At 53.2% G+C, this 14,026-nt stretch overlaps 1 protein-coding gene across 1 annotated transcript; it reads left to right on the top strand.

The window, feature by feature from the left end:
- Positions 1-10,938: 10,938 nt before the first annotated feature.
- DUSP18 (dual specificity phosphatase 18) lies at positions 10,939-11,979 on the top strand. The gene is given in 4 exon segments (XM_009462731.1): positions 10,939-10,965; positions 11,421-11,541; positions 11,544-11,747; positions 11,750-11,979. Coding segments are annotated over 4 exon segments (582 nt in total).
- The last annotated feature ends 2,047 nt before the right edge of the window (positions 11,980-14,026 follow it).

Raw genomic sequence — 14,026 nt, 5'->3', positions numbered from 1 at the left:
TAAGCTGGGACATACCCAGCCTGCTGTGGGCAGAAGGGGTGGCTCTAACTGCAAGTCTGGGACAGGCTGTCCCTCAGCCTCCAGCAAAAGCACAGACCTGTCCAGAAACACCTTCTCGTGCTCTGATTTGGCAGATAGGATCTTGTGATCACGCTGGATCCGGATCCAGCAGATCTGTAATTTCCTGGCTGCAGGGCAATCAGGAGACATGGGATTTAAGCACAGCAGGGCCGTAAGATTACAAAGGCGGTGTGCCATCAATTGGGTGTTTCCCTCACGGCACTCATCACAGGACAGAGAAGCAGCCCTTGGGACGTGGAGAGCTGCTGCTTTTCCTGACAAGGACTTCAGGGGTGAACCCAGATCCCTGTGAAAAGCTGCCACTTGCCCTGCAGGCAATTAAATCCATCTTGAAAAGAATGTCTTTGTCTTTCCAAAGTTGAGGAGCGTCTTGATTGCTTCATTTGAAATGGGCCACCACTCTCCAAGAAATGCAGACTCGGGCTTCCTTACAGCCATGACCTGGAGATGGGATCAACTGCCCAGTGACTGTCACCAGAGTCCCCTGTGCACACCCGGCCCGAAGGGACAGAAGGGTCCTTGGGACGTACAGGGAGAAAGAATGGAAAAGGTGGAGCAGTGGATCGCATTCAAACCTCCTCTAAAGTAGAGAAGACCTGTTGACCACTGCCGCTCCCTCCTGGATTTGGGTAATTAGAGACATTCCTGTCTTGCAGGCAGAGATGGGGGTGATGACACGTGCCCAGAGCAGCCTGACTCATGCTGCAGCTTCACGCACCGCTCCAGGCCAGCAGCAGCTCTTCTGCCAGGAAGGAAACCAGGTCGATTTGGGAGCTGGATGAAACGTCACCGAACCTGCGTCAATCCCGCCTCATCCAGGATGTAGAAAAACCTCAGATCCATCTTGAAACAATTCACTGCATCCAAACCCACCAGACTGCATCATTGCCCTGAGCCAGAGGTGCCCAAGAATCCAAACTATGCGGGCAGGGGAACAGCGTGGGGCATGTCCAAGCAGGGAAGGGAGAGCTGAGAGACCATGGGTGCAGGTACAGCCCAGGCACACTGTCCCCCACTGTCTGAGTCCGGCTGTGTTCAGACACAAAGGCCTTGTGACTGAACAGCGGAACATCAAAGACCTCCCCGGTCCCATCTGGGCTTTCACCCACCGTCTGAAACACTCTCCAGGTGCTGAATCCCTCTCCTCTGTGGCGAAGGGAAGCAAAGCTCAGCGCGTGGGAGCAGGCAGGCTCAGCCGATCAGCTTGGAAGGCCGTGATCCACCCCAACTTGGGTTTGCCCAAATAATTTCCCTGTTCCTGCTGCCACCCACCCATGTGTGGGACAAGGGAAGGGACAGCAGGGAGGGGGATGGATTGTGCCAGTTAAAACTGATTGTGAAATGATGGCGGAAGAGCAGAAGCACACAATGATGCCTTGCTGCAGGCTACAGTACCCCAACCTGGTGTCACTGTAGGGACAGTCCCCTCCTGCCACTGTCCTTGCTCTGGCTGCAGCCAAAGTGCAGCTACAGGGTGAGCAGAAACTGATTCACCAATGCGATGGAAAGCATCTTCTCCTGCTCCTGTGCACGCCAGGAGCTCTGAAGCCACAAACCCCTGTGGTGTCCTCAGCGCTGGGCTCTGCAGCTGAGCTGGAGCGGGCTGTGTCTAGAGGCATGCGAGCACCTCACAGGCTGCCACCACCCTGGCACAGAGCTCTGTGTGAGGAGCTGCGTCCTCAGGAGACCCTCACGGGAGCCAGTTGTGCTGGTTGCTGTGCTCCGCCAAGCCTTGCATCATGCTCTGCTGGGAACGTGGAGCTCTGGCACCACACCAAGCCCCGGGGGAACCTGCGGGGCTGACTGATCCCTGACCACGGCCTGGCTGCAGCTCCGACTTCCGTTTACTCACTCCCGTGTCTTGCCGTCAGTGGGATGACGTGTTTTTCGTCTGTATCATGAGCAGGTGGGAAGGAGTCTGCACTTCCCCTGGCCCCCAGAGCCTGTCAGAAAGGCTCAGGCAGGGCTCTGGGAATATCATTAAAAATAACAACGTCAGGCCCTTTTCTTAGTGCTTATTTCCTGGCAGAGGGAGAGGGAACATATCATCACTCTTGCTACATGCAGGATCATCTATGACCTGCATCCCCTGGTTCCCTCACCAGCTAGTTTAGGGTTGAATGTAGGTTAGCTGAAGCATGACTGAGCTTCCCAAGCACCACTTCGGGGATAATAGTTCCTGTTTCTGTAGTGGCCCCCAGGCAGACGGGCCCAGAGTGGTCCTGTTTGCGCACAGGACATGAAACTCGTCACACCGAGGGGCACTGCCGGGATGAAGCGGTGGAGCTGCTTGACCAGGCACAGCAGCACAGCAAAAGTGGCTGAGCTGGAGAGGGAACCTGTCCAGCCTCTGGGAGGAATTTAAACAGAAAGCAAATTGTGAGGAGTGGCAATTTCATAGCCATTGGTCAGAGGCAATGGGGACAGCAGGAGCAGGCAGGGAGGTATCGCTGGCCCTGCAGCTGCATGCTTTGCTCACTGCTCTCCAGAGCCAGGCTGGGAGGAGCTGATCCCGCCAGCCCCCAGTCAGCAAAAACCACAGATGTTTGTCCTGGGGTTTGCTGACTGCCCCGCACCTTCTCACCGTACATGAGAGGGCTGGTTCCACCAGGGATCCCAGTGCTTTCCAGCCTTTCCGCCCTACCTGTCACGGGGTTCTCCTTCAGGAAGGGTGCTTGGCTGCCTGCACAGCTCCAGTGCTGCCCACGCCCGCACCGCCAGCATCTGCTCCAGGGCAACGTCCCGCTGGCTCTGCCTCTCTGCGTATCTCCAGGAGAAGACAGGACACCCAGCCCTGTCCCCTGCCTGGAGGAGATGCTGGGGAACAGGCCGTGTGCTGCTACGTGCAGAACAAGAAACTTTGACCCTTTTGCCTCCACCATGGCTTCAGGCTGGTGCAGGGGTCATCTCAAAGGAGCAGCAGTATCTGCTGCTGCTGGGAACCCATGCAGACAGCAGACAGCAGCTAACATTTTGCTTCTCGGGCTGTTTCCTACCAGCCTCTTGCAGCTGCGGAGGATAATAACGATCCAGGATGCACATAAAACAAGCCCAGTGAAGCTGCAGTGACAGCCTCTGGAGAGGCGCACAGGAGCTGCTATTTCTTTTCAACTGCACATTCATCTCAGTGGTTTACAGAGCTTGTTCCAGGTCAGTGCAAGCTCCTGTGATTTAGCATTCAGTGAACATACACTGTTAATATCATATTTGTGGTCCAAGCTCGAGCATGTGGGCAGGCAAGGGAGCTGCCCGCTAAGCCAAATGCAGGCAGTACTGCCCTGTGATGAGGCTGAACCAAACCGCTCCCACCTGCCTGTCACACTGTCTGTACTAGGTCTTGCCTGCATGCAGCTACAGGCAAGAGTTGCCTTCCTCTTTTAATGCTGCCCGAGGGCATCTGTGAGCACTCTGTGCAGTGTGCCAGACCCAGGATGTATCAGCCCCTTCTCTCCTTGGAGCCTCTTGGGTGAGAAAAGGGCCCAGATCTCTGCCCAGATCCTATCTGCTTGCTTCTACGTGCTGAGATCAGAGCTGCAGGGAGGGGAAACATGGGTTGTATGTCAGTGCTGGTGCCCTGGGCTGCTTTGATAATTCATCCAGTCCTGGATGGCACCGGCCCTACAGCTCTGGCTTCAGCTGCTCCCCTGGGGAAGGTGCGGGCAGCCAGTACTATCCCCCTCTGCTCTAAGCATTGCCTGTTCCAAGTCATGGGCATTGTGCTGACACAGCTCCACATTCCTTCCATCTCTGGCTGAAAACACAGACCTTCCCAGTCTGTGCCAAGGTGAGTGGTCCTCTCCCACTCAAGAGGCAAGAGGTACCCCACGGGGCTCCCCACGGTGGAGCGCTGGAGCTGGGGAGGCTTTCCTGATCAAACCGCCCTTGCCTCCACCTCCGCTCTACCTAAACAGAGAAACCAGTGAGTACCTACAGTAAGGAGTCTGCCGAGGAGACAGGTGTACTGGGATTATTGTAAGCGCTCAGCAAACTGACTTTTTTAAATGGGGGAAGACAGGGAGGGCTGGAGGCACTGAGCTGGCTGTGCAAAGCAAGAAGCTTGAGAGCACCAGGCTGGAAGCAAGATGGCAGGAGAAGCGTGGCTGAAGAGGGACTCTGGCTCAGCCAGCAGCACCCTCTGCAGTCAGCTGTGGGCAGCGGTAAGACCATCTCTTTGAGAGGAAAATCTTCCTGGGGGTGGTGGGGGCACTGAGATCAGAGTGTGATTTTGATCAGCATCTGCCTCCTCAGTGTGCAGCAAGTCGCAGCCTCCAGTGTCCCAGGCAAATGTCAGCTGCCAAGTGGGAACAGACGTGTGCTGACTGGCCTGGCCCTCCCAGCGCTTGATCAGCACGGGCACCCAGCCCCTGCAGAGCCAAGTCCAGGAACCAGCTAACACCCACAGCCTGCTGTGGCAAATGGCACGGCTCCAACAGCTGCACTAGTTTCAAGGCCACAGGGCTGAGGAGGCAGGTGAGGTGAGGGCGAACGGGGCCAGGCATCGCCCCGTGCCTGCTGCTCTTCACACCGGGGATGCCTGCTGTGTGCAAGGGCTGACTCCTGCCACGGGGATGGTGGGATCAAGGACAGGACTGAGCTGGTGGACTGGGGAAATGATGACTGGTGACTGGCCTCTCCCAGCATGGGGAGGACAGGGAGGGGCTCAGAGGGTCTGAGCCCTGGCCCTGTAACCTCCGCACAGAGGAGCACTGTTAGGCAGAGCCCCACAGCCACTCTGCTTCCATGGCAAGAGGGGAGGGACATCCCCCGCTCCCCGCAGGGTGCCAGGCACCACTCGGGGACCCCTGCGCACAGGGTGGTGCTGCTTGGGAGATGGATGGATGCAGCTGTTACTGTAGCAACGGGGATGAACTGCTGCTGGGCTGGCTGCACAGCAGAGCTGAGCTGAAACCGCCTGATGTCGGAGAGGAGGTTGATGGAGAGAGGGACAAAGCCCAGGACTCTGAAATCACAAAATGTGGAGGCAATGAATGAGCAATCACTCACTGCTGCTTGTAACACAAGAACTGGGGGCGCACAGTGAATTTGCCCTGATAGTGCGTTTAAAACAAACTAAAGGGACTGTTTCTTCACATTGCATTATTAAATGCTAAGACTCAGTGTCCCACAATGCTGTGGAGCCAGACATGTACAGGAGAGTCCAAAGGCCATGGAGGGCAAGTCTGCTGCAGCCCAGACTGCTGAGAGCTGGAATAGATGGGCTGCAGGAGCCTGGGTGCGCTTTTGGCTGGATGGCACATTTCACAGATGACAGAGCCAAGAGCTCCCGGCAGTATTCAAACAATAGCTGAAGTGTTGCATGGTAACATGCAAATGTCTGGACCAAATCCAGAAGCTCTCACTTGGTTTTAAACCCGTCCTTTTCTCACAGCATCTTCCCACAAGGAAAACCCCAGGGGTGGCCGGCACAGGTCACCCCTGTGTAACAACCTCCAGGCTCCTCTCTAAAAATTGATGGCGTTATTTTCTTGTCGGCATTTCCTTGCTTTTCACCTCATGCATCTCTTCTTGGGTTTCAGTGCTACTCAAGCCAACTGATGTAGGTAGACACCAGTCTGTCACTGGTGCCAGCGTGACTGAAGATGTTTCCTGTCTGTCCTGTTCAGCAGCTGTCATGGAGAACAACAGATCCACAATTTCCTGAACAAACATAGCAGGCAAACGCTGCAGATGCAAGGCTGCTAAGCAGTTAACTCTGCTGGTAATTTCTTTTTCCAGCTGGATGTCATCACTAAGGTCTGGTGCAGGATCTGGACGGCAGCATGGTGAAGGCAGGCTGACCATGAGTGAGGTCAAGAATCATAGAATAGAATCATAGAATCATTTAGGTTGGAAAAGAACTTTAAGATCATCGAGTCCAACCCAGCACTGCCAAGTCCACCACTAAACCACGTCCCTAAGCACCACATCCACATGTCTTTCAAATACCTCCAGGGATGGGGACTCAACCACTTCCTTGGGCAGCCTGTGCCAGTGCTTGACAACCCTTTCAGTGAAAAATTTTTTCCTAATATCTAATTTAAACCTGCCCTGGTGCAACTTGAGGCCATCTCCTCTTATCCTATTGCTTGTTGCTTAGGAGAAGAGACCAACCCCCCCCCTGGCTCCAGCCTCCTTTCAGGCAGTTGCAGAGAGCGATGAGGGCTCCCCTCAGCCTCCTCTTCTCCAGGCTGAGCCCCCCCAGCTCCCCCAGCCGCTCCTCCCCAGCCTTGTGCTCCAGCCCCTGCCCCAGCCTCGCTGCCCTGCTCTGGCCACGCTCCAGCCCCTCCATGGCCTTCTTGGGGTGAGGCCCCAACACTGAGGACAGTACTCGAGGTGCGGCCTCACCAGTGCTGAGTACAGGGGACGATCACTGCCCTGGTCCTGCTGGCCACACTATTCCTAATACAAGCCAGGATGCCATTGGCCCTTTTGGCCACCTGGGCACACCACTGGTTCGTGTTCAGCCAGCTGTTGACCAACACCCCCAGGTCCTTTTCTGCCAGGCAGCTCCCAGCCACTCCTCCCCCAGCCTGTAGCGCTGCATGGGGTCGTTGTGACCCAAGAGCAGGACCCGGCACTGAGCCTTGTTGACCCTCACACAGTTGGCCTCGGCCTGTTGATCCAGCCTGTCCAGGTCCCTCTGCAGAGCCTTCCTGCCCTCCAGCAGATCAACACTGCTGCCCAACTTGGTGTCATCTGCAAACTTACTGAGGGTGCACTCGATCCCCTCATCCAGATCATTGATAAAGGTATTAAACAGAACTGGCCCCAACACTGAGCCCTGGGGAACACCACTCGTGACTGGTCGCCAACTGGATTTAACTCCATTCACCTTTCACAAAGAAGCTTCCTTCTGTCTGTTGGACAGGACAGTACGCAGGGCAAATTTATCACAGGTGTGAGAAGGAAAGACAACAAGAAGATGCCTTAAAAACTCGGGAAAAACAAGACTTTGTAGATCTGTGGTTTGAAGCCAATTCAGGTACCAAACACTGATTTTCTATTCAATGTTTCTAGAACCTTTCAGCACCTGAATCATGTCTATGAAGCATCCTCTGGAGACGGTTTGAGAGGATGGCTTTAGCTAGCTGCAAGCCCTCTTAAGGCAAGGCCATAGCAGGTGGCCTGTTATTGCCAGGATGTCCCAGAGATGGAAAGCACTGCCCCTAAAGTCGGGCTTGCCAGGCACCTTCCAGTCTAAGATTTTTAGTTATCATCATGTATAACGTTGCCAGGTGTCTGAGTCTGGCTGAATTATTGGAAAAGCTCTAGGGGAGAAGAAATGGAATTATTTACTATTTTCAAGAGCCAGAGGCTAGGGAAAAGTTTGTTGTTTCTTTAAAAAAATAGTCTTACAGTAAACTGAGAAGCAGTGGTTCACCGTCAAGGCCTGATGCCGCCAGATTTTTGAGCACTGGAGTGTAACTTGCCAGGCATGCTGTCCTGATGTCTGAGGTACGCCTTTTGCATTGGTCATGAAAATTCTCTTTAGAAATCCCAACAGAGGGGGACAGCTTGAAAGTACTGAGCATTTTTTAATCCAGTGAAGTAAAAACTGAGTGAGGATGTGACAGCAATCTTCCAACATCCAATTATTCCCTCAAGGCCATTGGGAAACATAAAAAATGATCAGCTTCATTTCAAGCAAAAAAGGTTTATGTTATGAAAATCCCAACATTGCAATGCTGGCTGAAAAACCAGGCCACCTTGAGAAACTGTAGCATTTCCTTTACTGAAAGTTTTTTAAAAACAAGTTAGATGAACATTTTTCAAGGATAGTCAAAATATACTTAATGCTACAGCACCGCAGAGGCCAGAGTGGGTGACGTCCACCTCTCCAGCTCTGCACTCCCGCGATAAGCTGTATCCCATCCTAATGGGGGGACCCAACGGATACTCTGAATGTCTCTGGTTTGGGAAAAGGGAAGAAGAAAGTTGATCAGTTCTATTTGCCTACAACCACCTTCTCCATCTGCTGCTGACACTTATCCACTTCTTCAGTGTCTCGAGGCACTCTCCTTCAATACTCCATTCCTTGTTTTTTTTTTTCTCCAAGCTTCTTAAGTCACCCATCCTTCTTCTTTTTCCCCAGCAATGGATTAATTTACCCTCCCTGAACCTCTGATAACATTTCTGGAAATCCAACTAGCTGTGAAACATGTTGTTTGGATCCTCTCTTGGCACAAGCCAAGAAAAAAATCTATCCCTTTCACATCACTTTTCTGTTCCCTTAAAGGAAAGCAGTCCTTTGAAGAGGTGTTTTACTCCTGCGGCTGCCACACTGCTCCCTGAATTGTCCCCAGCCCATGGCCCTCTAACCACAGCAGCCCCATCGATTTAAAAGGTAAATTGGGCAGCAATATGAGAAAGAGTAAGAGATCGTGCTGGTTTATTGCTGTAACAGGACCAAGCTTCCTAAAAGGACAAACTGAAAATTCGAGTACGTTGGCCAGACATGGGCCGGAGCCCTGGGACAGCCTGCAGGAGGAGCTCTCTAGATGTGGCTCTTGGTCCCCTCTCTGTCAGTAGCAGCTGCGTTCCAAGGGCGTCCCTTCACTCGCAGACAAACCACCGGCGGAAGGGACGGACGACTTCCCACTTTTGCGACTGAACACTTCCAGTGATTTTTCAAACCTTTCGGATGCCTTCTTCCACCGTGCCATCTTTCTCTCCTGTTCTTTCAAAAACTGCTGCTTTAAATGTTTGTGGAAACGTTCGGTCTTCTTTTTGGCCTCTTCAAAGTGTTTTAGCTTTACGAAAGCAAAAGTAAGACCTTATAGCCATGAAATAAAGAATTACAAAGTGATGCTTGTCTTCAGGAAGAGAGACATCCTGACACATCCCTCACTATGGTCAAGGTGACCTCCAAGCAAAGAAGCTCCAAAATTCGTAAGTATCACTCTAAATATTGGTCTGAAAAAGATTACTCAAATCATCCTGCCTCCTTGACGATAATTCATTTTACACCACTGTAAGAAGCAGGTCTGGAGGACAGTAGTCACACTGTCTTGCATCCTTGCATCTCAGACCCAATCCATCACACCGATAAAAAAAAGCCCGCATTATAAAACCAACCAACGACAATGTGGTCATCTGGTTTCAGCGGGCTCTTGACAGGAATTTACTGGGCAAGCTAACAATCTTCATGTCACCCACACACCACAGGTGTAGCACGGGCTTCCATGCTTGCAGGCATGCAGTTTCCCCAGCCGTAAGGGGTTTGCACCCCCCTGGGTCTCTTGACTGTGAACAGAAACCTGTCCGTGTGTGTGGCACAAACCCAGGGCACACCCGCACTGCGGGACCAAACCCGGCACCACAGCACAGCTTAGGGCTTGGTTGTAGCCTAGAGCTAATTCTCACGGCAGCTGCGCTGCCCCGAGGGCTTGCAACTCGCATACCATAACTGTCTCCAGGCCAGGCGGATCTCCTCAGCACACAGCTACCTAGAGGTTACCGTCGTTCCATGGAGTTCAGGGATTAGGGAACGCCAAACCGAGGAAAAGATGCCTCATCCCCATGACAGCAGAAAGAAACCTGCAGTCAGGACCTGTTAGTGTCACTAGTTCATGTCTCAAGTACAGATTTTAGCAAGAGACACTGGGAATTGAAACCATCAGACATTAGTTTCTGTATTAGACTTTCTTATTTGAGCAAACCTCACCTGAGAGGTGCCACCAGGTAAGCTTCTTTCCCTGTTCTCACTAATAACTGCTACAGGGCTGCACAGTTATTGCCTAAGCAGACTCACACGCAGAGCCAGACCCCAGCAGGACCCTACTGTTCTGCCAGAAACAGTCAAGAGGGTGGACTTTGCAGCCCCATGTTATAAAACTTTGATCTAAACTGAAAAACTGCTGAAATTGTGATGCTTGGGGTTTCTGACCAAAGCAAGATGGCAAAGTTCCTTGGGATATATACAGTAAGGTGAGGGGAGAGGATTCAGGTGGTGCTGGCTGGGTACTAAGGACAAAAAGTCTGGCTACCCAGGAGCAGAGAGAAGAGCTGAAGGGAACTACTCAGTGTGTGAAGGCCCGGGTGTTTCTAATGCCACCCCAAATCCCAGTTCTGAGCTTATAGACTCAACCTGGCATTCCGCACATTCCCACAGGAGGGACTATCTCACCTGCTATTGCTAATGAACCTGTTACTGCTGGGCTCAAAGTGAGAAGCACTAAAGGGGTGCTAAATGTTGCAAAACCTTTGCCTGGTCCCCGCTGCTGGGAGGTCACACGTCAGCGCTTCACCCATTTCTGATAATTTGCCCTTGGTCTCCCTAGATATCGTAGGAACGACATCTAAGTCCAGGCCAATGATGCCTTATCATTCCAAAACACAGCTGACTTGCAGATAGGATATGGCTACTGTGTCCTGAGGTCAGGATGGAGGTGCAACCATTCCATCGAAGGTGGCCCAAGAACCGATAGCTGCCTCCCCTGACCATTTTCTTCCCACTCCCCCGGAGACAGCCTTGGCACCCACATCCTGATCCAGTGGGCTGAAGACCTAAGGGCTGAGGACTTAAGCGATGGTTTAAGGACTCTAAGGAACAGAGACCCAAGTGTTTGCACAAGACATTCCTCCAGCCTTGTGTCACCTGCGGCTCCTGCTGCCGACCTCTTCAGAGGAGGGGGAATCTCCCTCTGCCTTTCCAAGACACATCCACTGGCAGCCAAACCTTCCCCTTGTGCCAGAGCGGGCCATGAACCCTGTCCCAGGGGGCAGCGCCAGCAGAGCCTGGAGGGGTGAGGGGGAGTGGAGGCCACCACCTTCTTCTCCAGGAGCAGCAGGACATGGCGGCTGGCACGGCTGGTGGAGCTGGGCAGGGAGCTGTCAGGCAAATGGCTGTCCAGGTCGATGTCCAAGTCTGCAGAGCTGCTTAGGGTGAGACGGGGCTTCGTGTCACACAGAGCGGGGTGCAGAGGGGTGCCGAGCCATACCCCACTGACCTGTTCCCACAGCCCCAGCCCATGTAAGAGGTCCCACAGCCCCAGAACAGTGTGAGGAGTCCCCCAGCCCCAGCCAGTGTGAGGGTCCCAGCGCCCCAGGACAGTGTGTGGGGTCCCCCAGCCCCAGCCGGTGTGAGGGCCCCCCAACCCCACACCGGGGCCTGCTGAGCTGCCGGCTCTGGGGCGGTGGGAAGAAGGTGATGCGAGGCTGCATGCCACCCTGCTCCTCCATGGCCCCGCTGCCCCCCACTGTTGTGCGCACAGCGGTGGTTGCCATGGGGGGCCCACCCCAGCCCTGCCATCGCTCCCCGGGACTACCGGGCAGTGGGGCCTGGCAGGCCGGGACACGGTGGGGCACAGGGCTGCGTGTATTTCTACATGTATTTCTAGGCACAACCAGCGCACCCCAATGGCGGCAGCTCTGGGAGCCCTCCCGGCCCTGCCCCAGCACCCCGGATCACATCTAACCTCTACCTTGGTGACACAATGGCCACCAACAGCCACCTCCTGCTCTTCCCCACTGCATCAGCACCATCATCAACGTCTTCCTGGAGGTGGTGAACACCCTCTGTCCTGACGTCGAGTACCTCCATGTCCCTGTGATGGATGCCCCTGCCGCTCACATCTCCAGCTGCTTCGACTCCATAGCAGCTAAGATCCACAGCGTGGGGACGTGCAGGGACCTGACGCTGCTGCACTGCACTGCCGGGGTGAGCAGGTACCCACCATCTGCTTGGCCTAGAAGCACTGCTCCATGTCCCTGGTGGGTGTCCCTGCCTGGGTTGAGTCCTGCCGTCCCATCGTACGACCCAACAACAACTTCTGGCACCAGGTCATCCACTATGAGTACAAACTCTTCGGCGTCAACAGGCTCCGAGTGATCAGCTCTCCGTCAGGGATGATACCCAATGTTTATGAAAATGAAGTAAGAGTAATGCTGCTGCTCTGAGTACTAATGAGCTCTTATGATCTTTTGGCAAGAAACCAAGGGAAAGCTAATGGCAGTTCTTCCAGATACATGCCAAAGTATTGAAAACAAACTCTTCTCATCTAAGGAGGTTGGAGCATGAAGTTTCTGCCACTGAAAGTATGGGGGATTAGCGATACAACAGCGAGTAGTGGCGTTTACTATAAATAAAATCAACATGGTTTAAGCTATGCAGATAATTTTCACACGTCATTTGTATTGGGGTCCTGACAGCAACTCTGAAACCATCACATGTTTAGAGAGTGTTGTTTTATTCCAGCACAAACTGTGCTTATAATACAGGACAGAAACTAGCTGTGAGTCAGGATATTTGGAGTGTTACCAACGTTTGTTTTTCCTAACTGAGATATGACTTTGGGTTTTGAGACAGCAACCCTAAGTCCAGTCATCTGCTGTATTCCAGAGAGGGCAGGAAGAGCGCAGACTCCAGCATCCTCAGTTGGGAGACACCCAAAGATGTCCTGCTTTCCACCATCTGACCCTTTCTCTTGCCCCGTCTGATTTCCCCAAACCTTTTTCAGAAGGTGCCTTGGCCTCCCTTGGGCAATGCACGGTTATTTGGGTGAGCTGCTTGGAAAGAACCCCATTTGCTCCTATATGTGCGAAATCTTCCTAGGTGCCACCTTTGAGCTATTCCCATCCCGGTGCGCTGGGAGGTCAAGGTGGGAGCAATAAGAGGAACCTGCTGTCAGTATGAATCATTGCGGTGAGGTCGTCATGTCGTTATAAACTAGAAGCCTGATCTGGGCACACTTGGGCATCGCTCAGCAGCAAACCACGTATTAATTCTGGTTTATCACAGCATGACGTTTTCAGCTTCAGCAACTCTGTCTTGAGTGGCAGTAACAGACCTGTTTTGGATGAGAGTAGGGGGCCCCAGGCTGGCATGTGTGTGTGAGGGGTCCCACAGCCCCTGGGTCAGCATGAGGGGGTCCCGCAGCCCTGGTTGGTGGGAGGGGTTGTAATGAGGTGGGTGTCAGACTCTTTTCCTAAGTAACAAGTGATAGGACGAGACTAAATGGCCTCAAGTTGCACCAGGAGAAGTTTAGATTGGATATTAGGAATAATTTCTTCACCAAAAGGGTCATCAAGCACTGGAACAGGCTGTCCAGGGAAGTGGTTGGGTCACCGTTGCTGAAGGTATTTAAAAGACGTGTGGATGTGGTGCTCAGGGACATGGTTTAGTGGTGGACTTGGCAGTGCTGGATTAACAGTTGGACTTGATGATCTTAAGGGTCTTTTGCAACCTAAATGACTCTATGATTGTATATCCTACCAATGGCGCTTTGGGAGTGCTCCTCCACACCCACAAAGAGCAACCTGGCAAACCAGCTCTGTGTAGGTCTCAAAGCAGCTCAAGTGGTAGCTGGGGGGGTGACAAAGAACCTTGCCTTCCTCTGAGTGCATTGCTTTTCTCCCAAGGCACCTTCTAGAAGCAGAGCAAAGACCCAACTCCTCATGGACATGCAAGAAGTTCCTCTTGGAAAACAGAAACTTTAAAGGAAAGGGGCAGAACAAGCTGGTTGGGTGCATGGGTATCACAGAGAGCATCAGAGACATGGCAGACCTTGGAGGAGCCCTGTGTGCTGTGTGACCACCTGGGGCCTTGGTGTTTCTCAGACTGGATCTCTGACCAGACAAGGGTGCAGCTGGTGACTGTAGAATCATCCACACCCCTCTCTACTCCAGCTTTGCAGTCGAACACCAGGCTTTCCCTACGGAGAACAATGGTGCCACAAGCCCTATAAGGTCCTGCAGATGTCTGGCTCTGGCGTGCCAGCTGTGGAGGGCACCACTGGCTGGCTCCCAGGCACAGGCACCTGCTCTCCAAGGGAGGGGAGACCAGGGCTTTGCGTATCTGGAGGCGGATGGAGGCTCATTGAATTGAGAGTCCTGACTGCCTGGCAAGTCCATGGTGATGAGACAGGTCCAAGGCCAAGCTGGGAAGTTGGGTGGGAGTCCAGATCCAGCTCAACAGGCTACACAGCCAAGCGCGGGCATGGCTGCA

Source organism: Nipponia nippon, unplaced genomic scaffold (genome assembly GCF_047370975.1).
Source record: "Nipponia nippon isolate SJK-2023a ecotype South Korea unplaced genomic scaffold, ASM4737097v1 scaffold_30, whole genome shotgun sequence".
NCBI classification, from domain to species: domain Eukaryota; kingdom Metazoa; phylum Chordata; class Aves; order Pelecaniformes; family Threskiornithidae; genus Nipponia; species Nipponia nippon.
This window is presented reverse-complemented; position numbering and strand designations above follow the sequence as displayed.